At 33.7% G+C, this 27,194-nt stretch overlaps 3 protein-coding genes, 2 non-coding genes and 2 pseudogenes across 7 annotated transcripts in view; 5 read left to right on the forward strand and 2 right to left on the reverse strand.

The window, feature by feature from the left end:
• Positions 1-9,346, forward strand: part of LOC148688401 (large ribosomal subunit protein uL2cz/uL2cy) — an 11,489-nt gene extending 2,143 nt beyond the window's left edge. Inside the window, exon 2 of the mRNA XM_088689996.1 lies at positions 1-9,346. This exon is cut by the window's left edge and continues 1,102 nt beyond it. The gene's annotated coding sequence lies outside the window, so the exon portion shown is untranslated.
• LOC148688402 (cytochrome b6-f complex subunit 4) lies at positions 3,096-7,448 on the reverse strand. The gene is made up of 2 exons (XM_088689995.1): positions 7,315-7,448; positions 3,096-6,591 (listed from the first exon to the last, which is right to left on the reverse strand). Exons 1-2 carry the CDS (start codon positions 7,320-7,322, stop codon positions 6,117-6,119), a joined length of 483 nt encoding a protein of 160 aa, XP_088546121.1. The 5' UTR covers positions 7,323-7,448; the 3' UTR covers positions 3,096-6,116.
• Positions 9,347-11,896: 2,550 nt separating the features above from the next.
• Positions 11,897-13,970, forward strand: LOC148688403 (ATP-dependent Clp protease proteolytic subunit). The gene is made up of 3 exons (XM_088689997.1): positions 11,897-11,967; positions 12,793-13,086; positions 13,725-13,970. The coding sequence occupies exons 1-3, from the start codon at positions 11,897-11,899 to the stop codon at positions 13,948-13,950; spliced, it is 591 nt and encodes a 196-aa protein (XP_088546123.1). The 3' UTR covers positions 13,951-13,970.
• LOC148688404 (acetyl-coenzyme A carboxylase carboxyl transferase subunit beta, chloroplastic pseudogene) lies at positions 12,164-26,960 on the reverse strand (annotated as a pseudogene). Its single transcript, XR_015959599.1, has 2 exons — positions 26,928-26,960; positions 12,164-26,194 (listed from the first exon to the last, which is right to left on the reverse strand). The product of XR_015959599.1 is annotated as an acetyl-coenzyme A carboxylase carboxyl transferase subunit beta, chloroplastic pseudogene (transcript).
• On the forward strand, positions 17,389-17,462 carry TRNAP-UGG (transfer RNA proline (anticodon UGG)). The gene has a single exon. It is a non-coding gene; the product is annotated as a tRNA-Pro (tRNA).
• On the forward strand, positions 17,619-17,692 carry TRNAW-CCA (transfer RNA tryptophan (anticodon CCA)). The gene has a single exon. It is a non-coding gene; the product is annotated as a tRNA-Trp (tRNA).
• LOC148688407 (uncharacterized) lies at positions 19,048-19,958 on the forward strand (annotated as a pseudogene). The gene has a single exon (XR_015959598.1). The product of XR_015959598.1 is annotated as an uncharacterized LOC148688407 (transcript).
• Positions 26,961-27,194: the final 234 nt, after the last annotated feature.

Below are 27,194 nucleotides of genomic sequence, written 5' to 3' on the forward strand. Positions count from 1 at the left end.
GGTTTGAACGAAACAAGTTTAATCATTAGTAAAGCCGAAGTCAACGAGGGCACAACTGTGAAAAAATTAAAGCCCCGGGCTCGAGGACGAGGTTATCCTATAAAAAGATCCACTTGTCATATAACTATTGTATTGAAAGATATATCTTTAGATGAAGAGGAAGAAATAGATAAAAGGAAATTCTATAAATTAGAGCTGAGGAATACTTAAAGGAAGAATATTTTATATTATAAAAAATACAAATACGCTATATTATGTTATGCTTAAAAAAAATCGAATGAATAAAAAAAAAATACAAACAGATGTCACGTTTCACGATATATATAGTAGTGGGGGATTATGGGACAAAAAATAAATCCACTTGGTTTCAGACTTGGTGCAACCCAAGATCATCATTCTCTTTGGTTTGCACAACCAAAAAATTATTCAAAGGATCTACAAGAAGATCAAAAAATACGAGATTGTATCAAAAATTATGTGCAAAATAATATGAAAATATCCTCTAATGTAGAGGGAATTGCACGTATAGAGATTCAAAAAAGAATCGATTTGATTCAGGTCATAATCTATATGGGATTCCCCAAGTTATTAATAGAAGACAGGACTCGAAGAATAGAAGAATTACAGACGCATGTACAAAAAGAACTCAATTGTGTAAACCGAAAACTCAACATTGCTATTACAAGAATTGCAAATCCTTACGGGCACCCCAATATTCTTGCAGAATTTATAGCCGGACAATTAAAGAATAGAGTTTCATTTCGCAAAGCAATGAAAAAAGCTATTGAATTAACTGAACAGGCAGGTACAAAAGGGATTCAAGTACAAATTGCAGGGCGTATCGACGGAAAAGAAATTGCACGTGTTGAATGGATCCGAGAAGGTAGAGTTCCTCTACAAACCATTCGAGCTAAAATTGATTATTGTTCCTATGCAGTTCGAACTATCTATGGGGTATTAGGCATCAAAATTTGGATATTTGTAGACGAGGAATAATAAGAACTTACTTGACTTATATTTAGTTCTATCTGGTGATAAAACAAAAAATGGCAAACTCTTTCATTCTTTTTCTGGTAAATAATAAAAAAAAAGAACAATTCTATAAGGTTGAATAAAAATTCGATTAATCATTTGATATAATTGCTATGCTTAGTGTGTGACTCGTTGGTTTTTTTAGGGTTGGGATTCAAAAAAATGGACAGCCCATAGTACAAACTGATAACTATAGAACTAATAACCAACTCATCACTTCGTGTTATCTGGATAGAAAGAACCAGTCAAGATATGATATATAAGTCATATCATTGTAGCAACTGAAATCTTTTTTACATAAACAAACAAAAAAAATCTGATTATGGGTTGTAAAGCAATATCAAGTATACAGATAAATGGAAGGGTGAGAGAAAGATAGAAAAATAATATTAATGATATATAATTCCAATATGTAAGGTCTATGAGTCATCTCATATAAAGGGAATGTAATAAAGCATCAATACTGATTGATCCATAATTAGACAAATCCGTGCATAGAACAAAAAATCAAGAGCCCCGAGCCAATAAAGACTGAGAAGGTTGACTCAAGAAGAAATTTAATTGGAGGCTCCGTTGTAAAATTAAGACCTAATCATTAATCGAGAAGTGGTGGGAACGACAGAACCTGTGAATGCATAAGATTCTATTGAAAACGAATCCTAATGATTCATTGAGTAGGATGGCGGAACGAACCGGAAACCTATTCATTTATTCTGAGAGGTCATGTCATAGACTAATCTTACAACTGAATGTTGAAAGAGTAAATATTCGCCCGCGAATTTTTTTTTTTTTTTCTAAATTTTAGTCGATTCGAAATAAAAGGAAAAACAAAATAAAGATTCATTATAGCGTTCTACCAAAACGACATTATCTATAAATAGAATACGTGTTAAATTATAAATTATATAAATACGTGTTAAATTATATATTAAAACACAAAAAATTTCTAATTTATAATCGATTAGATCAAATTTCAAAGAATCCCACGATTCCATAGATTATTAACCGTGTATTTTTTTTGTTTAATTTTTTTTAATTGTTTAATTCGCGAGGAGCTGGATGAGAAGAAACTCTCATGTCCGGTTCTGTAGTAGAGATGGATGGAATTGCTAAACAACCATCAACTATAACCCCAAAAGAACCAGATTCCGTAAACAACACAGAGGAAGAATGAAAGGAATATCTTATCGAGGTAATCGTATTTGCTTCGGTAGATATGCTCTTCAAGCGCTTGAACCCGCTTGGATCACATCTAGACAAATAGAAGCAGGGCGGCGAGCAATGACACGAAATGCACGCCGCGGTGGAAAAATATGGGTACGCATATTTCCAGACAAACCTGTTACAGTAAGACCTACAGAAACACGTATGGGTTCGGGGAAAGGATCTCCCGAATATTGGGTAGCTGTCGTTAAACCCGGTAGAATACTTTATGAAATGAGCGGAGTAGCAGAAAATATAGCTAGAAGGGCTATTTCAATAGCGGCATCTAAAATGCCTATACGAACTCAATTCATTCTTTCTGGATAGGAATGTAGAAACAAACGAAAGGGGTTTTTGGGATAAAAAAAAAACAATTGCAGGTTTCTTTTTTTTGTTTTGAACAAATAATATTTCTTTTTTTTATTTATACCTTTGCATTGAAAAAGAAAAAACCGATAAAAAAATGATATGATTCAACCTCAAACCCATTTGAATGTAGCGGATAACAGCGGGGCCCGAAAATTGATGTGTATTCGAATCATAGGAGCTAGTAATCGACGATATGCTCATATTGGTGACATTATTGTTGCTGTAATCAAGGAAGCAGTACCAAATACACCTCTAGAAAGATCAGAAGTGGTCCGAGCTGTCATTGTACGTACTTGTAAAGAACTCAAACGCGACAACGGTATGATAATACGATATGATGACAACGCTGCGGTTGTTATTGATCAAGAAGGAAATCCAAAAGGAACCCGAATTTTCGGCGCGATCGCCCGGGAATTAAGACAGTTAAATTTCACTAAAATAGTTTCATTAGCACCTGAAGTATTATAGGGGAAGACCTTAATATAGTATTTGAATGAAATTGATTAAATTTATTTAATTAATTAGTAAATTGTTTATCTATCACGTATATATCTTTAATAATTCATAAATAAAAAAAAAAAAAAAAGAATTCATAAATATTAAAAAATTCAGAAAAAAAGAAAAAGAGCATGTTGATTATATCAAAATTCGGGGGAAACAAAAATCTTAGTTTATCATGAGTAAAGACACTATTGCTGACATAATAACCTCTATACGAAATGCTGACATGAATAAAAAAAGAACAGTTCGAATACCATCTACTAACATCACTGAAAATATTGTTAAAATCCTTTTCCAAGAAGGTTTTATTGAAAACGTGAGAAAACATCAAGAAAGCAATAAATATTTTTTGGTTTTAACCCTACGACATAGAAGAAATAGGAAAGGACCATATAGAACTGTTTTAAATTTAAAACGGATCAGTCGACCCGGTCTACGAATATATTCTAACTATCAACGAATTCCTAGAATTTTAGGCGGAATGGGGGTTGTAATTCTTTCTACTTCTCGAGGTATAATGACAGACCGAAAGGCTCGACTAGAAGGAATCGGCGGAGAAGTTTTGTGTTATATATGGTAATCTTTCTAATAGCCGACACGGTCCTATTTGTGAAAAAAGAGAAAGGACAAGTTTAGAATATTATCCCTCTTACATTAGTTGATACTTCAAAGCGGTTTTACCTGGAATGAAACAACAAAAATGGATTCATGAGGGTTTAATTACTGAACAACTTACCGATGGTATGTATCTTCCGGATTCGTTTAGATAACAAAAAAATTATTCAGGTTTTTGTTTCGTAAAGGATTTCATGTAGTTTTATACGTATACTACCAGGAAATAGACTAAAAATTGAGGTAAGTCCTTATGATTCAACCAAAGGGCGTATAATTTAGAGACTCCAAAGCAAAGACTTGAATGATTAGGCGGTTTTTTCAATTTCAACATTCTTTCGTGAGGATACAATTCGAAATTAAAAATTTCAAGAAACTTATTTTCTTCCAATAAGTAGATTCGGAATTAAAAAAAGGAATGACAAATATGAAAATAAGGGCCTCCGTTCGTAAAATTTGTGAAAAATGTCGATTGATCCGTAGGCGGGGACGAATTATAGTAATTTGTTCTAACCCGAGACATAAACAAAGACAAGGATAATCTTTCTAAAACAAAAAGACTCTCGAAATCTAAAGGACCCGATGTACAGATGTACAAATAAATAAATAAAAAAAAAAAAAAAAGAATAAGGATCTGTTTTGACATGAAATGGATATATCCATATATCTCTGACTTATATTTATGAGATGATAAAATATGGCAAAACCTATACCAAAAATTGGTTCGCGTAGAAATAGACGTATTGGTTCACGTAAGAATACACGTAGAATCCCCAAGGGAGTTATTCATGTTCAAGCAAGTTTCAACAATACCATTGTGACTGTTACAGATGTACGGGGTCGAGTAATTTCTTGGTCCTCTGCCGGGGCTTGTGGATTCAAGGGTACAAGAAGGGGTACACCATTTGCCGCTCAAACCGCAGCAGGAAATGCTATTCGGACAGTAGTGGATCAAGGTATGCAACGAGCAGAAGTTATGATAAAAGGCCCGGGTCTCGGAAGAGATGCGGCATTAAGAGCTATTCGTAGAAGTGGTATACTATTAAGTTTCATACGGGATGTAACTCCTATGCCACATAATGGCTGTAGGCCTCCTAAAAAAAGACGTGTGTAAAAATAAACATTGAAGAGATTTCAAGAGAAATAAATAATTCAATGATTTGATCAAATAATATACTATGGTTCGAGAGAAAGTAACAGTATCTACTCGGACACTACAGTGGAAGTGTGTTGAATCAAGAGCAGACAGTAAGCGTCTTTATTATGGACGCTTTATTCTGGCCCCACTTATGAAAGGTCAAGCCGATACAATAGGCATTGCAATGCGAAGAGCTTTGCTCGGAGAAATAGAAGGTACATGTATCACACGCGCAAAATCTGAGAAAATACCACATGAATATTCTACCATAGTAGGTATTCAAGAATCCGTACATGAAATTTTAATGAATTTGAAAGAAATTGTCTTGAAAAGTAATCTGTATGGAACTCGTAACGCGTCTATTTGTGTCAAGGGTCCTGGATATGTAACTGCTCAAGACATTATCTTACCACCTTCTGTGGAAATTGTTGATAATACACAGTATATAGCTAACCTAACAGAACCAATTAATTTGTGTATTGAATTACAAATCGAGAGGAATCGCGGATATCGTATAAAAACGCCAAATAACTTTCAAGACGGAAGTTATCCTATAGATGCTGTATTCATGCCTGTTCGAAATGCGAATCATAGTATTCATTCTTATGTGAATGGGAATGAAAAACAAGAGATACTTTTTCTCGAAATATGGACAAATGGAAGTTTAACTCCTAAAGAAGCACTTCATGAAGCCTCCCGGAATTTGATTAATTTATTTATTCCTTTTTTACATGCAGAAGAAGAAAACTTACATTTAGAAAATAATCAACACAAAGTGACTTTACCCCTCTTTACTTATCATGATAGATTGGCTAAACAAAGGAAAAATAAAAAAGAAATCGCATTGAAATATATTTTTATTGACCAATCAGAATTGCTCCCCAGGGTCTATAATTGCCTCAAAAGGTCCAATATACATACATTATTGGACCTTTTGAATAACAGTCAAGAAGATCTTATGAAAATGAAACATTTTCGCATAGAAGATGTCAAACATATATTGAACATTCTAGAAATAAAAAAGCATTTCGAATAAATTTTTATGAGTTATTTACTTTTTTTCTTTTTTTTTTTTTCTAAAGTTTTGTCTAAACAGATAAAAATGCGTTTTGAATCTTGAATCTTTAGCACAATCCATATATTCCGAATAGGTCCAAAATTAAATTGAATAGATGTATCTAGGGAAAATTCACTTTGAAGCGACTATTCCCTAGATACACACGTCATAATATACTTTTTTTTATTTCACAGTTGAATCGATTTAAAAAAGACCTAAAGTTAAGGACTTATCAATAGGTAGTGTTGCTCCAATACCCAACCAAAGGGCTACTACAGTACCAATCAAAAAGACGGTTGTCGCTACGGGACGACGAAATGGATTTTGGAATTTATTAACATTCTCCAAAAAAGGTACTGTTAATAATCCCGCAGGTACTGAAACCATTAAAAGAACGCCCAATAACTTATTTGGCACTGTACGAAGTATTTGAAATACGGGAAAGAAATACCATTCAGGCAATATTTCCAAAGGAGTTGCAAATGGATCCGCGGGTTCACCAATCATTGATGGTTCTAGAACCGCTAAGCCTACGTTACATGCAATAGTACCTAAAATTACTACTGGAAAAATATATAAAAGATCATTTGGCCATGCGGGCTCTCCGTAATAATTATGACCCATCCCTTTAGCCAATTTAGCTCTTAACACAGGATCGTTCAAGTCAGGTTTTTTTGTTATTAGGATAGGTGAATTATTCTAGATCCATCCCCCGAAAGAACCGGACATGATAATTTTTCATCATCCAGCTCGAGCACGAATCAAACGAATCAAATGGATCCATATAAAAAAATTGATATGTTATCCATATCCACACATATATGAATGATTCTATGTAAGAAACGGATTCCCTTTTTCGCAGTTGCAACAACTAACCATTGCAAGGAATTCAGTTCTTACAGATAAATGCTCAATACCCAAGTAGGCTTACAAAATTGATCATGATCAAATGCTTTATGGGTCGTCTCAGATCTTGCAATTGGCCTTTATCCCCTAAATATCGAGACTGTTTACATACAAAGCAAAGGATTTACTTGTTACTAATATAGTCTAGCCTCTGTTCTTCTTTAGATCCCTTGTTTCACTCCGATAGTATCATAAATCGAGTCAATGCAGAGGAAATGAATACATTTCTATACTATTTAGTAAGTGAAATATATAAAACATAATCCGGATTATGCCAATCACTTATTCTACTGGATCTTACGGAGCCTGTTCATATCATACACGACATGATCGGGTCTGATCATAGAAAAGATTCTCTTCAAACGAACCGGCCTATCTTCTGTATGGGGCTTACGCGGTGGTTGGAACAAAGACACATTTTTTTGTTGTGAATTCAAATGTGGCAGATAGATAAGGACATATATCTGCAAGGCCCGATCAATAGTTCAAGTCACACACTCCCATAATCCATTTTATCTTCGGAAAATTCACTTCAACTATGAGTGTCAAAAAAATAATACATTTTTGTAGAGTTGAAGAGAAATATCCCAATACATGTCTTATTTTTTTTTCAATAATCCATATTTGTAGCAATGAAATACTAGTGTTCCTACCTCAAGTGATAGATGATTGATTACAAGATGGTATATATTCTTTATAAAGGACCAGAAATACCTTGCTTACGTATCATTGGGAAGTGCATTAACATAAATACGGCGGTAAGAAGAGGTAATACAAAAGTGTGTAAACTATAAAAACGAGTCAAAGTGGATTGTCCTACACTAGCACTTCCGCGTAATAACTCTACCAGAGGCGAGCCTATTACAGGAATAGCGTCTGGTACGCCTGTTACAATTTTTACTGCCCAATAACCAATTTGGTCCCGAGGTAAGGAATAACCAGTTACACCAAAAGATGCGGTCAATACACCCAAAACCACACCTGTAACCCAAGTCAATTCACGAGGTTTTTTAAAGCCGCCGGTGAGATACACGCGAAATACGTGCAGGATCATCATTAGGACCATCATACTTGCCGACCATCGATGAACTGATCGGATTAACCAACCAAAATTAGCTTCAGTCATTATATATTGAACAGAAGCAAAGGCCTCCGTAACGGTCGGACGATAATAAAAAGTCATAGCAAACCCGGTAGCTACTTGTACTAAAAAACAAGTAAGCGTAATTCCCCCTAGACAATAAAATATGTTGACGTGAGGAGGAACATATTTACTAGTTATATCATCGGCAATTGCCTGAATCTCAAGACGTTCTTCGAACCAATCATAGATTTTATTGAGATAGGTAAATCAAGGGGACCCCCCCGGAGAACCGTATATGAAAATTTCATCTCGTACGGCTCAAACAGAAACACCCAAATACTAGTTCTAACGGATGTGTGTAATATAAAGTTTGAAGTTTATTAATTCTATGATTTATGATTCAATTTTTTTTTTGAAGATACTAAAGAATAAAAATCCGAAAGCTCTTCTTTGTGGTTATAATGCCAAAAAATCAAGTCGGCTCATTCGTCTATATATTGATCGTTATAGGCCTCTTGAATCTTCTATTTACCTATTTTCTTTGGTGTTATTTATGTGTAATGCGGCTTTACTGCTGTTTTCTTTATTATTGATAGGAATTCTCTTGTTAAGACCCTATAGAATTGATTAAAACCTCAGATTCATACTAAAACCACGATGATTCAATAAAACCCTTTCAAACTAAGTCTAAGTCCCAAAATTCCCTGAGTAAGAACCATTGGATCATCACTTATTCAATGAATAGATATAATGACTAAAAATCCAAACCAAAGAAACCTTTGTTTTGTCCTTTGATCAAAATAAGCATAAACGAAAGTTTGAAAGAATAAAAATATTTCTATTTATAACTTCTAACTCTTTGAAAAAATTTTTTGAAGTCCGGACACGAGGTCTGACTATTAAGTATGAATCATAGTTCTAATAGTAATCTATTTCATATATTCCGTGCTCCAGATACTAGAATGAATATCCGACGAAGTAAAACCATCTCTATCAAGATGACAGACCCATTCTCTGTACTATCCATAGGATCATTTATACCAAGTCACACACTCATATTCCGGAAATACAGAAACAAAGAAATTCCACGGTCAAACTACCAAAATAGAATGGGATAAAAATCAGAAACCTAAACGCTTCACTTTGTATTGAAAAAGCCAGTTAATGGTTCTTGGGAATCTAATTCATTGAAATTCCATCCAGTAAAATGGAAGAATTATAAATCTCCAAAATAATAGATAGGAATATCGCGAATAGAGCCATTGCGAGACCCATCAAAGGAGTAGTTCCCCACCCAGGAGCTACTTTACCATATTCTGAATTCAATGGTTTCAATAAACTCCCCGCATTAGTTCGTTTTGGGCGGCCAGATCTAGAACTACCTTCAACGGTTTGTGTAGCCATAATATTTTATATTCAGTAAGATCTGTTGACTTTGTATACCATTCCGTTGTAAATAAATGATCTTATCATAGATCCATTGAGGTCTTAAAACTTTATAATGTCTTAAAACTATATAATCATGGAAACAGCAACCCTAGTTGCCATCTTTTTATCTGGTTTACTTGTAAGTTTTACTGGGTAAGCCTTATATACTGCTTTTGGGCAACCCTCTCAACAACTAAGAGATCCATTCGAGGAACACGGGGACTAGTTGAAGTACGGATCCTCCCAATATTGGGAGGATCCGTACTTCAATTGAGATAATGACAAATCATTTCACCTTTTTAGTTGGAACTTTAGGCGGGTCTCGAAAAAAGATAGCGAAAAAAATTATTCCTAGAGTTGAGACTAAAAGGAATGTATAAACCAATGCTTCCATAGATTCGATCGTGGTTTACAATTATAGCTTCCATACCTGTTTATTTGGGATCGTCTCCCGGATAAATAAAGAACAAGAGTCAAAGAAAAGGCAGTGATTCAAATCAAGATTTATCTGGTACCCCATCTAAAAATCACAAAAAGAAAATAAAAATGAAAAGTAACAAGTAACAAAGCATATTGTATCAGACTACTTGTCTTCTTGTAGTTGGATCTCCAAGTTTTTGGAATGCTCCAAATTCCACTTGAGCATCTAAATCTGGATCAATACCAGCAAAAACATCTCGAAACAAGGTTCTAGCACCATGCCAAATGTGTCCGAAGAAGAAGAGCAAAGCAAACGAAGCATGTCCAAAAGTAAACCAACCCCGTGGACTGCTACGAAAAACACCATCGGATTTCAAAGTAGCACGATCTAATTCAAAAATCTCACCCAATTGAGCACGTCTAGCATATTTTTTCACAGTAGCGGGATCGCTATAACTGACTCCGTTGAGTTCGCCGCCATAGAACTCGACAGTTACACCTACTTGTTCGACACTATATTTAGATTCCGCCCTTCTAAAAGGAACATCGGCTCTAACAATTCCGTCTCCGTCTACCAAAACAACCGGAAATGTTTCAAAAAAAGTAGGCATACGACGTACAAAAAGTTCGCGCCCCTCTTTATCTCTAAAGATAGGATGTCCTAACCACCCAACAGCTATTCCATCCCCGTTGTCCATTGAGCCCGCTCTGAATAACCCCCCCTTTGCCGGATTATTGCCGATGTAATCATAAAAAGCTAGTTTTTCGGGAATTTTAGACCAAGCTTCAGATAAACTTTGATTTTCAGCCAACCCAGCACCAATTCTTCGATATATTTCTTGTTGGAAGTATCCTTGATCCCATTGATAACGAGTGGGACCAAATAATTCAATCGGGGTAGTTGCTGAACCATACCACATAGTTCCAGCAACTACAAAAGCGGCAAAAAAGACAGCAGCAATACTACTGGAAAGGACGGTTTCAATATTTCCCATACGTAATCCTTTGTATAGGCGTTGAGGTGGACGTACACTAAGATGGAATAGACCCGCCAATATGCCCAAGGTCCCTGCTGCAATATGATGAGAGGCTATTCCTCCCGGAACAAAAGGATCAAAACCCTCCACACCCCACGCTGGATTTACGGATTGTACCCTTCCAGTTAGTCCATAAGGATCGGACACCCATATTCCAGGACCATACAATCCTGTTACATGAAATGCACCAAAACCAAAGCAAGCCACCCCTGATAGAAATAAATGAATTCCAAAGATCTTAGGCAAATCCAAAGAGGGTTTTCCTGTACGTTCATCAGTAAATATTTCTAGATCCCAATACACCCAATGCCAGATAGCTGCCAAAAAGCACAAGCCCGAAAACACAATATGTGCCCCGGCCACACCTTCGTAACTCCAAATACCCGGATTCGTTACAGTACCCCCTGTGATACTCCAACCGCCCCATGAATTGGTTATTCCTAAACGAGTCATGAAGGGTATAACGAACATACCCTGTCTCCACATTGGATCAAGAACAGGATCAGAAGGATCAAAAACTGCTAATTCGTATAGAGCCATCGAACCGGCCCAACCAGCAACCAGAGCTGTATGCATTATATGGACAGAAATCAAACGACCGGGATCATTCAATACGACGGTATGAACACGATACCAAGGCAAACCCATGGAAATACCCCTTTATCAATGAAAAATAGACACAATGTAACTTTATTGCATTGGAAAAAACTATGCTGTGGACCCTCTTTTTAGTGGATTATCTTGGGGAAAGAATTAATATTTGTTTGATTTGTTTGATTCTTTTCAATTACTTTTAGTAATAATGAAACTATTTTGTTCGTAGGAACAAAAAGAAGCAGATCTATTCTACACCCGATAAGGACCAATACGCAATGGTAGGGGAGTTGATACCATTTTATATGAGTGAATGCATATATATATTTGTTCATCATTCAAAGGACTTATTTGTAATAATTTTCCTTTATTCATTTTGTCTTCTTTATCTTTTTTTATAAACTTAGTCAATCTATGGATAAAATATGATAAAGGCCAATATTAGTAGGACACTAAATCCATTGTTACGCTTTCACATCAAAGTGAGATATAGTACTTAATTTTTCTTTTATTTAATGCCTATTGGTGTTCCAAGAGTACCTTTTCGAAGTCCTGGAGAGGAAGATGCATTGTGGATTGACATATAGTGCGACTTGTCAGATATATTGGGTCATATGGTATTTCCCCATTCTCTTCCCCGATCGAGATATCCTCCCCTTCGCCCAAGAAAGATTGATTGAATTATCAAAAATTTGGAGCGTGAAGTTCAATTAGATCCATTTTTTCGGGAGGGTATACAGATTAATATTATCAATTAGAATAATTTATGGTTATCTTGGTTAGGCCAATAAAATGAAGTATCCAGGCTCCGTTTAGAAAAAAACCGGTAAAAAATCTATTTATGATTACTAGTTCTATCATATTCTATTTCTTTATATATTTATAATAGAAGTGATCTCAAACTGTTAATCAATCGAGTAATATGATGAATGCATTGAATATCTGTTGTAAGACATGAAATAAATTGTAAAAAGGAAGTCGTAGCAAAAGGACGTGGTATTGGGGCATTTGTCATATATGTGCAAATCCAAATCGGGCGGATCTTTACTCGGAGTAGAGCATAAACCTAAAAAAATTGAAGAAGCCCATTCAGGAACAAGAAAATTACATCGCGATTGAGATTGTATCTCGATGAAACAATACATCAATGAAAAGTTAGTTAGATAAATTTAGTAATTTTTTTTTATAGATAAACAAAACAGGCCAAAACCCATCTTTTTTGAAAAATGAAAGAAAAGCCCCTTTTTATAAGTTAAAAGCCTGGTATGAAAAAAAAAAATAAATAAATAAAAGAAAGCGCTAGAATCTACATCTACACATTGATTCTTTTTTTTTTTTTCGTTATTTTTGTTGAACCGTATGCATCAAAAGGTGCATGTACGGTTTCTAAGGGATACAACTTTATCCCAATCAACCGACTTTATCGAGAACGATTACTTTTTTTAGGCCAAGGGGTTGATAGCGAGATCTCGAATCAACTTATTGGTCTTATGGTATATCTCAGTATAGAGGATGATACCAAAGATCTATATTTGTTTATAAATTCTCCTGGCGGATGGGTAATACCCGGAGTAGCTATTTATGATACTATGCAATTTGTGCGACCAGATATACAGACAATATGCATGGGATTAGCCGCTTCAATGGGATCTTTTATTCTGGTCGGAGGAGAAATTACCAAACGTCTAGCATTCCCTCACGCTTGGCGCCAATGAGTTTTTTATTTGATTTGAGAGAAAAAAGAAGACTATGCCTTCGCGCTATATGAAATATTAATATTAAGTAATAATAGCATGGCACTTCGAATTCGATATGATAAATTTTTTTAACCCTTAAATTATGTATCGAAAGAGTAGTATGAGATAAAAGGTATTTCCGATTTTATCTAATCTATCGGGAGGCCTATTTCAGCGTCACAAACTTTTTTGTTTTCACGCCGGGAGGCTCTTAACAATATTTAGGTTATGAAAGAATATGAAAATAAAAAAAATCTTGTTTTTTTATTTGAAAAAAAAAAAAAAAGAAACTTTGGGATTGCTAAATAACAGACGAAATAAATATATAAAGCAACGGAGCCATCATAGTATTTTTGAACTACTCCAAAAACAAAAAGAAGGGTGGTTATTGGATCATTTACCAACCCGAGTCTGATAGACCCTATATTTAATTTAAATTTAATTTATTTGATATTTAAGTAAGGTAAAAACGAATTCCATTATAGAGCCGTATGCAATGCGTAAAAGATGCCTGTACGGTTGTTCAATTATATATTTTATTATTCTTTATCTCTTCACCTTATCATCATGCGAGATAGAATAAACATTTATTATGTTATATCATCAGGGTAATGATCCATCAACCTGCTAGTTCTTTTTATGAGGCACAGACGGGAGAATTTATCTTGGAAGCGGAAGAACTTTTGAAGCTGCGCGAAACCGTCACAAGGGTTTATGTACAAAGGACAGGCAAACCCTTATGGGTTGTATCCGAAGATATGGAAAGAGATGTTTTTATGTCAGCAACAGAAGCCCAAGCTCATGGAATTGTTGATCTTGTAGCGACTGAATAAAAAAGAAAAAATAACAAAAATTTCAGACGAATTGGTGATTTGAGATTTTATCTTCTTACCGGATTTAATATTCTATTCATTAATCTGATTTAAGATTCTATTCATTAATCTATTAATATAGAAATAAAATAATTCATAATCATCCGGTTAAGATCGATCTAAACCAGCCCATTATGTATATGATTCAATATGCCAACTATTAAACAGCTTATTAGAAACACAAGACAGCCAATCAGAAATGTCACGAAATCCCCCGCTCTTGGGGGATGTCCTCAGCGACGAGGAACATGTACTAGGGTGTATGTGCGACTCGTTCAGATCATGGGCTAGGACAAAAGAAAGAAAACAATTGATCCAGTATCAACGATCAGTACCAGTGAATAGACTAGAATGGAAGAACTCCATTCAATATCTAAAAATCAAAAAGATCTATCCTTCTATTGTGGTATCAAATGTATGGTTTCCGTTGGTGCAAATCCAATCAACTCCGTTTTAAATTTAAGATGAGAAAGAATTCTCCATTGATAGCAAATGATATCCATTAAGCAGGGGAAATACTATTTTAAAAAGCAGAAAAATTATGCCTTACTCTTGCAAGAACGGACTAACAGGGTCAGCTACTCAGCTAATCTTCATAATTAAATACCGTTACTGTATAAGTAGATCTCATTGTGAAAGACCTCGTACTGGATAATTATGGGTAGAGCCAAAGAGTGTGAACTGTACAAGTTAACAATAACATTGATTAAATGAAAGAAGGGCTCCGGTGTATAGAGAGGACCTCACCGTTTAAGAAGTAACCATAGAAACGATGGAACCCACTATATCCATTTATATTTATAACTTTTATGTGGTTTTGATACCTAATATCAATACAATTTTTTCTAGGCATTTCACCTAGAAAAAAAAAAAAAAAAATCGTGGTCGGGAAGGTTATAGTAGCAAAAGCCATTGGAATTTAAATTTTATACATTGGAAGAATCCGTTTTGTTATTAATAGACTAGGATACGGGAAGGGAATAACTGAAAGAAAGGAAATCGATTAGTTATTCATCAAAGTTTCATTTATTCAATGACCAGAATTAAACGAGGGTATATAGCTCGAAGACGTAGAACAAAAATTCGTTTATTTGCATCAACCTTTCGAGGGGCTCATTCAAGACTTACTCGTACTATTACTCAACAGAAAATAAGAGCTTTGGTTTCGGCTCATCGGGATAGAGGTAGACAAAAGAGAGATTTTCGTCGGTTGTGGATCACTCGGATAAATGCAGTAATTCGCGAGAATAAAGTATACTTTAGTTATAGTAAATTTATACACAATCTGTACAAGAGACAGTTACTTCTTAATCGTAAAATACTTGCACAAATAGCTATATTAAATAAGAGTTGTCTTTATATGATTTCCAATGAGATCATAAAATAAAGAGATTGGAAGGAATCCGTTGGAATAGTTTAAATGGAGTTCCCTGGAGAATGAACTCTGGGAAGGTAGAGTAGAAATTAGTATGATAAAATATGATAAAGTCATCAAAATGAAGAAAGACGTTAAATATAAAATATTTATTCCTCTTCTCCCATTTTTTTTCTTACGACAGGACATTTCGATTTTACGATTTTTCGAACAAAAAAAAAAAACGTCAATCCGCATTTGAGTTTGGATTGGAATTTTATTTTGATTCAATTCAATTGAAGAGTCAACCTATTTTTTTTCTGGTTCTAAGACCAGCAGCTCTAGCGGTTGACTCGCTTCTTTCAAATTGTTTCTCATTATTAAGAAAAGGTAACGGAGATAAAATACGAGCTTGTTTTATAGCAATAGTAATTAATCGTTGTTGTTTTAAGGTCAATCTATTCACCCGTCTAGATAATATTTTTCCTTGTTCGCTAATAAATCGACTAATTAAACTCATGTTTCTATAATCAATTCGATCCCCCGATTGGATCGGAGGCAAACGCCTACGAAAAGATCGCTTAGATTTAAGAAAGATTCGCTTGGATTTATCCATGGTTTGTTTATTCCTTATCCTGAAAATCCCAATCCTATTTCTTAATTCTACATCATCTTTGATCCGATCGAAATAGGATTTGGTTTGTTTCTATTTATTTGTTTATATTTAAATAAATTAAAAAATAAATTAAAATAAATTATATATATTGTTATATATAATATGTAATTTTTCATCTTCCTTGGAAGACTGACACACGAGCGATCGGTTCGATCTATTTCTTTATCTCCCCATGAATCGTATGTTTGTAACAACAGGGACAGAATTTTCTCAATTCCAATCGACTAGGCGTATTGTGTCGATTCTTTTGAGTAATATATCTGGAAATGCCCATTGATTCCTTATTAACACGATTTCGAACACAACTGGTACATTCCAAAATAACCGTTACTCGGACATCTTTACCCTTAGCCATGAACCTCCTTTGGTTTTTGATTCACTCAATTCTTTTCTTTAATTTTCCGACCCGAAGCAAGGAAGAAGAAAGGACACAAAAATAGAAGCAGGTAACTCGAAATCAAATTATGAAAGAAATATTTTGTTGCAATCAATATAGTAATAAATAATAAGTAATATAATGATTTCTAACTATATTTATAATTTTTAATTGCCGTACAGTATTTCATTTTCAGTTAAGTATCTTGTATGATATTGTTGCCCCAACCACCGCATTTCCGTTCTATTATTAATTTAATTTGAGCCTGAGCCCGAGGTCATAGTTTCACTGAGGGTGAAACCGCTTTTTCTTTGTTTTTTTTTTTTTTTTAGAAAGAATAAGTAAAAAAAGAAAAAAAGAAAAAACAAAGAAAAAAAGAAGGGAGGGGTAGGGATTAGTTACAGATATTTGATTGTATCTCTAATCTTCTTCCCCCTTCCCATATCAATAGCTAGAATGAAAAAAAGGGGAATATCAACGCATCCGGAAAAAAACGATTGATCTCTATCAATAAACCTGCTAAAGACCCGAACCATAGAGTACTTACTACCGGTGCCACGGAGAGATATGTTTTTAGATCTCGCATTTTAAAAACTCCTCTTTCTGTATTCGTTATTGTAATTTTATTGTAATTTGTAATACCTAATGGTAATACATATATGACCGGATGTGTATATGTAGTTAATGACTTACCACTTGTACGCGGAGTTCCTAATTCAAATTGAAATGTACAAAATAGATATTTATTAAAAGAAAAAAATACGTCCATTTCCGCCTTAAATTCCTAAAAAATATTAATTTTTTGTGGTAGATTTCATATTAATTTCATACTTTATATAAGTCTTTTACCATATTATATGTTTGTTATATGATATATGAGACCAAAAGGAAGAAGGAAGAAATGATAAGATAGTTTGTGTATATCAATGTAGGAAATAAAGATGTGGAAAACAAGGCAGGGATTCTCTACAATGACACTGTAGACCAATTGAAAGGGATGTAGCGCAGTTTGGTAGCGCGTTTGTTTTGGGTACAAAATGTCACGGGTTCAAATCCTGTCATCCCTACCTATTACTTATCTTCTGAGCAGTAACGAGGGATCAATTGAGATCAATTAATAAAATTGTACATACATAATTAAATAAATATTTAATTTTTATTTTTTATAGTATATATATATGCAAGATAAATTGGGGTTACAAAATATTTATTGTGATAATAAAGCGCTCTTAGTTCAGTTCGGTAGAACGTGGGTCTCCAAAACCCGATGTCGTAGGTTCAAATCCTACAGGGCGTGATTCTGTGTTCTTGTTAATCGCGGGAGGTCAAAATTACACTAAAATAATTGAGCAGCAACCTAAATTTGACCTCCCGCGGATTAAAGGAAGTAGGAGGTCAATAAAAAACGAGATGTTAATTAATCAAAGATCCAACTGATCACCACGTCTGTATTGTAAATAGGCAGTTACGAATAATCCAGCCAAAGTAATAGGAATTAGACCTAAGACGATTCCAAATAGAAAAACTTCAATCATTTCAATTTGTTTGAAAGGGGGAAGGGAGAGGTAATATTTATCCTTAAATATTAATCTGTATTGACTATACATCTCAATGACCAAGAATTGGTAAGGGACTGGAGAATATATGAACTACCATAGAAAGATTTTTTTATAAATTGTTCATTAAATTAATTTCAAATAAGTCGTATCTTGCTCAGACCGATAAATAGAGCTGAGGTTATAGTCAAAGATGCTAGTAGAAAACCGAAATAACTAGTTATAGTAGGCATGAAAAGGCTAAATGAAATATGTTCTTTTTATACATATGTTTCTAAAGCACTTCCCTAAGTTTCAATTTTTGAAAGATACGAGGATAAACAAAAATACCAACCAATTGAAAGGATAAATTCAATTGAAAATATTTGATTCATCAATTATTATAGACGATACTAATAAAAATAGAGTAACATAAGTAAGAAATCAATTAATCATCTGTGACATTTACCCATCCCACGCTTTTGAATCAATAGATTCATCGGTCAACTCTTGAGTTGACTGAACTAATATATGTATATAACTAACTATATGTATATATAGAATATTAGAAATTATAAATAAAGTAATAATAAGAACGTTTTTTATAACTTCATTCACAAAATGAAACTCTCTTTGAATCACTCTGGAATAAAATTGGAAAATAAGTTTGATTGTTTTTTATTGTATCGAAATATCGAATCCATTTTTTTTTTTTTCGAACGACACTTCTAATGCACTTTTTTTTTACTTTAAAGCGAACTCAGTAGTAGTTCATTCACATAATCTCGCGATTGAAAAGAAAAAAGTATCGCACGATAAGATCAATCGAAACTGGGTTTTACATTTTATCTTTCCATATTACAAAGACCCATCTTTGTAATTAGGTCACGAAGGACCCCCTTGGGGGGCTAATAGAATAATGCGTGCATCACGAATATTTATTGTTTTTTATTTATTCGTTGTTCCTCGTTCTTTCATTGAATAATATCTACTATTATTACTTGTTACTGGGTGGCCAACCAATTCCTAAAAAAAAAAAAAGATTCCAACAAAAAACATCTTATACAACCACAAAACGTATGTTTTTAGATGTAACGTCTAATTGAATCGTAAGAATATGAGAATCTCCTTCATAAATTATTGGAAACCAACCTGTCGAATTCACATTTTACTTGATCTTCAGTTTCTACTGAAGAAAATCCTTATACTACAGGAATTTGAGGAATTTTATATTAAATGGTACAAAATTCTACATCGACAAGCAACAAGAAAAGAAGAAAGAAATTATCTAACACTTCATTTCGATATTGATTGTGAAATTGCATTGCTGTGTCAGAAGAAGGATAGCTATACTGATTCGGTATACTCTAAAAACACCCTTGGTACAATATTGACGATCTCACAAAGATTGGTTTCAGTAAATTTCCATTTACTGATTTAATCTTTTACGGAATCGGCCCCCCCCCTGACTGTACAAGAATATGCGGAGCTCAACATGTCTGGAAGCACAGGAGAACGTTCTTTTGCGGATATTATTACCAGTATTCGATACTGGGTCATTCATAGCATTACTATACCTTCCTTATTTATTGCGGGTTGGTTATTCGTCAGCACGGGTTTAGCTTACGATGTATTTGGAAGCCCTCGCCCAAACGAGTATTTTACAGAAAGCCGACAAGGAATTCCATTAATAACTGGCCGTTTTGATCCTTTGGAACAACTCGATGAATTTAGTAGATCTTTTTAGGAGGCCAAAATGACTATAGATAGAACCTATCCAATTTTTACAGTGCGATGGTTAGCTGTTCACGGACTAGCTGTACCTACCGTTTCTTTTTTAGGGTCAATATCAGCAATGCAGTTCATCCAACGATAAACCTAATCCGAATCATAGAGCTACGACACAATCAAACCCGAACGAACAAAGTGTTGAATTGAATCGTACCAGTCTCTACTGGGGGTTATTACTCATTTTTGTACTTGCTGTTTTATTTTCCAATTATTTCTTTAATTAAAATAAAAAAAGAATAGATAGTAGGAATTCTCTTATCCCATTCGGAAAGATATCATCTCATAATTATCTATGGCTGTTTATGTCTCTAGCATGACCACTTGATAAAATGTGGAGGAAAGTAGGACAAATGGCCGATACTACTGGAAGGATTCCTCTTTGGATAATAGGTACTGTAGCCGGTATTCTTGTGATCGGTTTAATCGGTATTTTCTTTTATGGTTCATATTCCGGATTAGGTTCATCCCTGTAATAATCGGATGAACTGAGTTGTAGACATGAAAGCATAAGAACTCAACGGGATCCCCCTCGAATCAGACAAGGAAAGAGGGGGTAAGTCCCGTTGAGTTCTTAATAATCATAATATTTTTTTTTTTTAGAGATGTTTCAAAAACCTCCACCTTTTCTGATGATGTTTTTAAAAAATGAACTTCGTTAATTGATTCAGAACATCTGTTACTCAATAGTATCTGTCAATACTTAAAACAAAGAAGGAATCACTCGATTTACCCTTTTTGGATGACTCACAATTATATATAAATAGAATATATTTCTATCAATCAGATATCATGCAAACCCTTTACTATACTACTTTACTATACTAATAGAATAGAACCTTACTCCATTTAATCTAATAAATATTTAATCTCATAAAAGTGAAATTTTTTTTTTATAAGTTCGTTGAAATTGAAGAAGTTCTATATTGCTCAATAAATTGACCTATATTTATTTGTCCACTACCACTATGTTACGTAAGAAATCTAAAAAAGGGTTATGATAAAATAAACCTATATAAAAAAAAAAAAAAAAAAATGAAAACTACAAATATCCATTTTTTACGAACGGGATCGAGAATCTTTATTAATTCGACACAAGAAAGGGTTGGGTAAAATTCCGTTTCTTGTGTCAAGGACTAGGAGACGAACAATCTCCCCTAAAATCCTTTGTTCCTCTCATTTATACTTTGGTTTCTATTCTCCGCTTATTTATCTTTTGTTTTGATTTTATTTATCTTTTGTTTTGATTTTAGTCAAATATAAAACTATTGATTCATTCTATATCATACCGTTTCAATTTGGATTGAAAAAACAAATAAATAAAGAAGAGTTAAGTAAAACAGTCGCCTTCACAATATACTATGACCAGGAATGCGGTATTAAGTAATTCCCGAAATCCGGTAGAATAAAGAATAGAAATAAGCAAAATTTTTTTGATCATACATAATTCCCAACAAAAATTTGTTTATTTTTAGAGCTTGATGTTGATAAATCCGCAGATCTAGAAATTCATTTCGGACAATTGAACCTTCTCAAACTGTTTCTTTTTAAGAACCAAAAAGATTTGTGCCAAAATAACAGATGCCAAGAAGAGCAAAAGACCTTGGACACGTAATGGATCTTGAAGTACTATTTCCGCATCTCCCTGACCAAATCCACCCACATTAGGATTACTCGTTAATGGTTGATCAAGTTTGATGGATTCGCCCTCTGAAACAAGAAGTTCCGGTCCTGGAGGGATAATATCAACCACTTGACGTCCATCCGATGCATCCGCTATGGTTATTTCGTACCCCCCTTTTTCTTTTCGTATTATTTTGCTTACTATACCTGCTGCTGTAGCATTATAAACATTATTGTTACTCTTGCTCCCGTCGGGATAAATCTGACCCCTTCCCCTGTTCCCGCCTACATATATGGGATATTTTAAGAAGTGCACATCTTTCTTAGTAGCGGGGTCCGGGGAAAGAATAGGAAAGGTGATTTCACTATATTTCTGACCAGGAACCGGACCTATCACAAGAATATTTTTTTTAGTGGGACGATAGCTCTGAAAAGACAGATTTCCTATCTTTTCTTTAATCTCGGGCGAAATACGATCGGGAGGGGCTAATTCAAACCCCTCGGGTAAAATCAGAACAGCCCCGACATTCAAAGCTCCTTTTTTACCATTAGCAAGAACTTGTTTCAGTTGCAGATCATAAGGAATTCGAACAACTGCTTCAAATACAGTATCAGGAAGTACCGCTTGTGGAACCTCGATATCCACGGGTTTATTAGCTAAATGGCAATTGGCACATACAATACGGCCAGTCGCTTCTCGTGGATTTTCATAACCCTGCTGTGCAAAAATGGGATATGCATTTGAAAGGGGTGCCTGGGTTAGTATATATATCATGAGCGATACGGAAATGGATCGAGTAATCTCTTTCTTTATCCAAGAAAAGGTATTTTTAGTTTGCATGGTCCAATCATTGATCCCGAAAATTTCTACAATAAAATTAGGTAGGTCGCTAGTATAGTTCCCTATCTATAATTTTGCTATTTACTTAAATATTAAATATAAATAATTTTACTGGAATATTGGAGGAATCCCTTGGATGGGTAGTAAGTACAATTTTGAATGTTTTGCTTATGTACAAAGTAACAAATATTATAATTGGATCGTTCGATCACTTTTCAGTCATTCATTGAATGATAAATCACTACAAGTGAAGGAGATACACGATTTAAATAACGAAAGATCCAATATTTAAAAATTGTATCTAAAATGACTGGAAAAGTAGAAACAAGACCGGATATAATTTGATCATTATGAGCAAATCCAAAATCTTTGTAGACAGAGCCAATCATTAATTCCCAACCGTGGGGCGAATGGAATCCTATACATAAATCCGTTAATAAAAGAATAGAAAAAGCTTTTATTGTGTCGCTTAAGTTGTATAGGAATTCTTGAAACCAAGAGTTAAGAATAACAAGTTCTTCATTACCTAGAATAGAATAACCACTTAGAATACCGAAACAGATTATATTTGTCGAGAAGTGTAAAATTGTATGGATGCGATCCTCGTTGTGCATCTTGATCAATTGGATCGTTTCTTTGTAGATTTCGATGCGAGGCTTTTGTAAATGTGTTTCCGGGTATTCCTTTATCATTTCGTCCAAACGTAAGAGTTCCTCTAAGTCTATGAATTCTTTTAGAATACTCTTTTCTTGAATATCATTCAAAAAAATTTCGGATTGCCTAGTATTCCACCAATTAGTAAACCAAGATTCTAGACTTTTATTAAATGAGAGAGAGATCCACCAAGGCAAAAATACTATAGATGCAAGATATAGAAGGGAAATTAATACTTTCTTTTTTGCCATTTTTTCGTCTGTGAATTTTAAAATTTTTAATGAACGCACCTCATTCGTCGACTCTATATGATACTAATATTTCTATCAAGCATAAGTTCTATTACAAGTCATCGATGTATTTCCGGATTTTTTTGTGATTCAGTACAGCGGTTAGTCCTTGAATTTAGAAAGAATATAGAATAAGAAAGAGCCCTCTTCAAATTTATAGTAGTCGGATTTCGAGACGAAAGAACTCCCGTTCTATCAAAATATCAAATATTTAGAAAAAAAATTCTTTACTTTATGATGAAATGTTTTGTTTTGATATATGATGAATCTATCATTTAGATTTGTTACTGAATTGAGTTAAGTGGATTTACATACGCATAAAAAAAATTGTGGACATAAACAATTTAGTTTTAGAATTGTTTCATATACGTTTGCTTTGGCTCGAGTAAGCGTTCTGAAGAAACTTCAGTTAAGTTATGCTATAGAAAAAAAGATGATTCTTGAGTTTTTTATCTCTTGCAAAGTATTCATTCTTCAGTTCCTTTTTTCAAAATACTTCAATTGGTACACGCAAGAAATAGGCCAATTCAGCAGCTTTTTGCTCAATCTCTCGTGGAGTAAAATTCTCATCAGTACGAGTCAAGGGAATGGCTCCTTGTCCTTTTATTTCCATATAAAGGACACGACGAGCATAAATACCCTCTTTAATTTCTATTCTGATGGACTGAATGTCTTTCATAAGGAATCGGAGGAATATGCGACGATTTTTTCCAGGAAATCCCCAACGAAAAATACACACTATGCCCTCTTTTATATCGAATCGATCATAACCACTACCTACATTCCACGAAATTGTGCACCACAAATAGGAGCTAATAAAAAGACCTGCGATCCCATAGAAAGACATCACGATACCTTGTGGAAAAAAAATGATTTGCTGAGAAGGAAATAAAGATATAAAATTCCTACCAAAATAACTGGACGTTCCAACCAATAAAAACCCTAATGAACCTAAAAAAAGAATAAAGGCCCAACAGAAATTACTTGTTTTTCGAGACCCCGCTATAAGTTCTACCCATATACGTTCTGATCGCCAACTCATACTCTAACTAGACCTAGTTTCATTTTATTGGAATTGGGAGAATAACAAAAATAATTTTTTTTTTTACTTTTTTTTGTTTCCGAAGTAACTCTCATCAACCAGCACTATTATGATGTGAACCTTTAGGGATAATTCATCGAATTTCTTAGATCCAAACTAAAATAATAACATCCCTTTCATATGATTTCCTAATACATATAGATATATTTACTTTACATTTCAGAAATTCTCCCCGATCCCGATCTATTTGAAAATAGTTATAATTCATTTATCATGTTTACACATACATAAGAGCTTATGCCCGAAGGAAGCCGCATATTATACCATATTTTACTAAATAGATATCCGTGTTATGATCCAAGTAAGTCTTGAAAAAAAAATATATATATATATAAGATTTGTCCTTGTTGTATCTAAAAAATCTTGTTTTTTTGAACATAAAGAGATAAAGAAGCCATTGCAATTGCCGGAAATACTAAGCCCACTAAAGGCACAAAAATGGAGGGGAGACTGTTGAGAGTTATCATAGAATGGGTACCTCGATTTAATATTTGTACCTGTTATTTATTGTTATATTTATTGTTTTATATTTGAACCTTATATTGTTATAAAGATATCTTATAATTCATATATAATTGTTATATTATACTAAGTATACCTAAGTGAGTATATATATACTTAATAGGGATAGGGAGTCTATAAGTATATGTTTTAAGAAATATATATTAATTTAAGAAATATATATTAATTTAAGAAATATATATTAATTTAAGAAATATATATTAATTAATATATATTAATTAATAAAATACAATAAATATATAAATAATACAATAAATATATAAATAAATGGACCTATTCATCTTTCTACATGTTTCTACATGAAATATATATATACGATAATCCACCCTTTTTATATTCGTATTAGTAGTTATTATCTTTTCTTGTCTTATAAATTTCATAATTTAATAAAATTTTAAAGTATTTACTAAAAACTCCCAAAGAATTCGTTATAATACGATCCAACAAAAAGGATTCTTAGTGGGGGATTATTTTCGGGAGATATAGAAAGATGCAAGACCTTGTTAACTAATTCCACGGAAGAAAGCGAAAGAATTCACTCTTTTATTTTGAAAGAATTCACTCTTTTGTTTAATAGAGATTTCCTAGTTAGTATTAGTAACCAGGAATATCAATAAAAAAACGATCCGGATGGTTCTTTCTACAATTCAATCTTATGTTACCAAAGTCAAAATCCATTCTTCGGATTTTGACTTTGATTCCTATAAATTAAATAACTACTTGATCACCACACATAAAAAAATTTATTAAGTTTTATTAAATTAATACTCTTATTAAATATTCAATTAAGACTCTAAGGCTCTAATCTAATTTTCATTCAAAGGAAAGAAAGCATGTAGCCGAAATAACTCACTCAGAACGCCCTTTAAAGGATTACGTGGTACGATTGGATCGAATAAGCCCTTATGGAATAAATATTCAGCCACTTGTGAATCCTCAGGTACTGTCTTATTCAATGTTTGTTCAATTACTCTTTTACCTGCAAATGCAATATAAGCATTGGGTTCGGCAATAATGATATCTCCCAACATACCAAAACTAGCCGTCACCCCGCCTGTGGTAGGGGATGTAAGGATTGCTACATAAAATAACTTTTTATTTAATTGATAATCATATAAAGCGGAAGATATTTTAGCCATTTGCATCAAGCTCAAGCTTCCTTCTTGCATGCGTGCTCCTCCGGAAGCACACACTAGAATAAGAGGTAAAAATTGATTGGTAGCATACTCGGCCAAACGTGTGATTTTTTCGCCCACTACAGATCCCATACTACCACCCATAAACTGAAAATCCATAACACCAATTGCTACGGGAATACCATTTAGTTGACCTGTGCCTGTTTGAACAGCCTCAGTTAATCCTGTATTTTTTTGATAAGAATCAATACGATCTTTATAAGGTTCCTCCTCCGAATGAAATTCAATGGGATCCAGAGAGACCATGTCTTCGTTCATAGGATCCCAAGTACCGGGATCAATCGAAAGTTCGATTCTATCAAAACTACTCATTTTCAAATGACATCCACATTGTTCACAAATATTCATTTTTGATTTTAAAAATTTCTTATAATTTAATCCATAACAATTTTCGCATTGAATCCACAAATGCCTGTATTTTTGAGTTACATTTAAATTATTAGAACTTATACTAAAATCACTATCATCTGTGCTAGTTTTTATACTGGAACTCTCGCTTTTACTACTATTTACGCTTTCGCCACAAATGTAACTATAAATGTAGCTGTCACTGTAATTGTTACTGTTGCTTAAAATATAACTATCAATACAAATTTGAGAACCAAGATAACTGTCAATACAACTATTAATGTGATTATTCCAACTATGATGAGAATTAGTATCATACATGTAACGATCGTGGCGAGTATCGTCACTTTGGGGTGCATTATTTATATAACTAGAAGTCTGATAACTATAAAAAGAACTTTTTAGTTCACTTAGAAAAGAACGGTTGTTGTCAATCTCAAAATTTTTATTTTCAATATCAAAATATATGGAATAACTGTCCCTATTACTATCCCTAACGAAAAAAGTGTCATCAGATATGAAATTCCGAATGTATCTGTCGCCGACTAAATGATCAACATTACTGTAATTAGACTTGTCGCTAAAATTGAAAATGTCTTTATCCATATCATTTAAAATTGGATCTTCACTTACACTGGTATTTTCAAAAGGACCAAGACTGTCCATTGATTTACTTAGCCTACACCTGTATTCTAACTCCCCGTTAAACAACATCGAATCGAACCGCCATTTTTCCATAGAACTTTCTTGCCCCTCATTTACATGAAAATACAATAGATGAATAGTCATTCGATGAAAATCATTTGAATATTCCGATCAGAATAAGCATATAAATCCAATCACTAGGGTTAGTAACTAATAACGAGGGGATATTGAAAAAAAAAAAAAAAAAATAGTAGT

Source organism: Pyrus communis, unplaced genomic scaffold (assembly GCF_041283825.1).
Source record: "Pyrus communis isolate YQ-2024b unplaced genomic scaffold, ASM4128382v1 ptg000045l, whole genome shotgun sequence".
NCBI lineage: Eukaryota > Viridiplantae > Streptophyta > Magnoliopsida > Rosales > Rosaceae > Pyrus > Pyrus communis.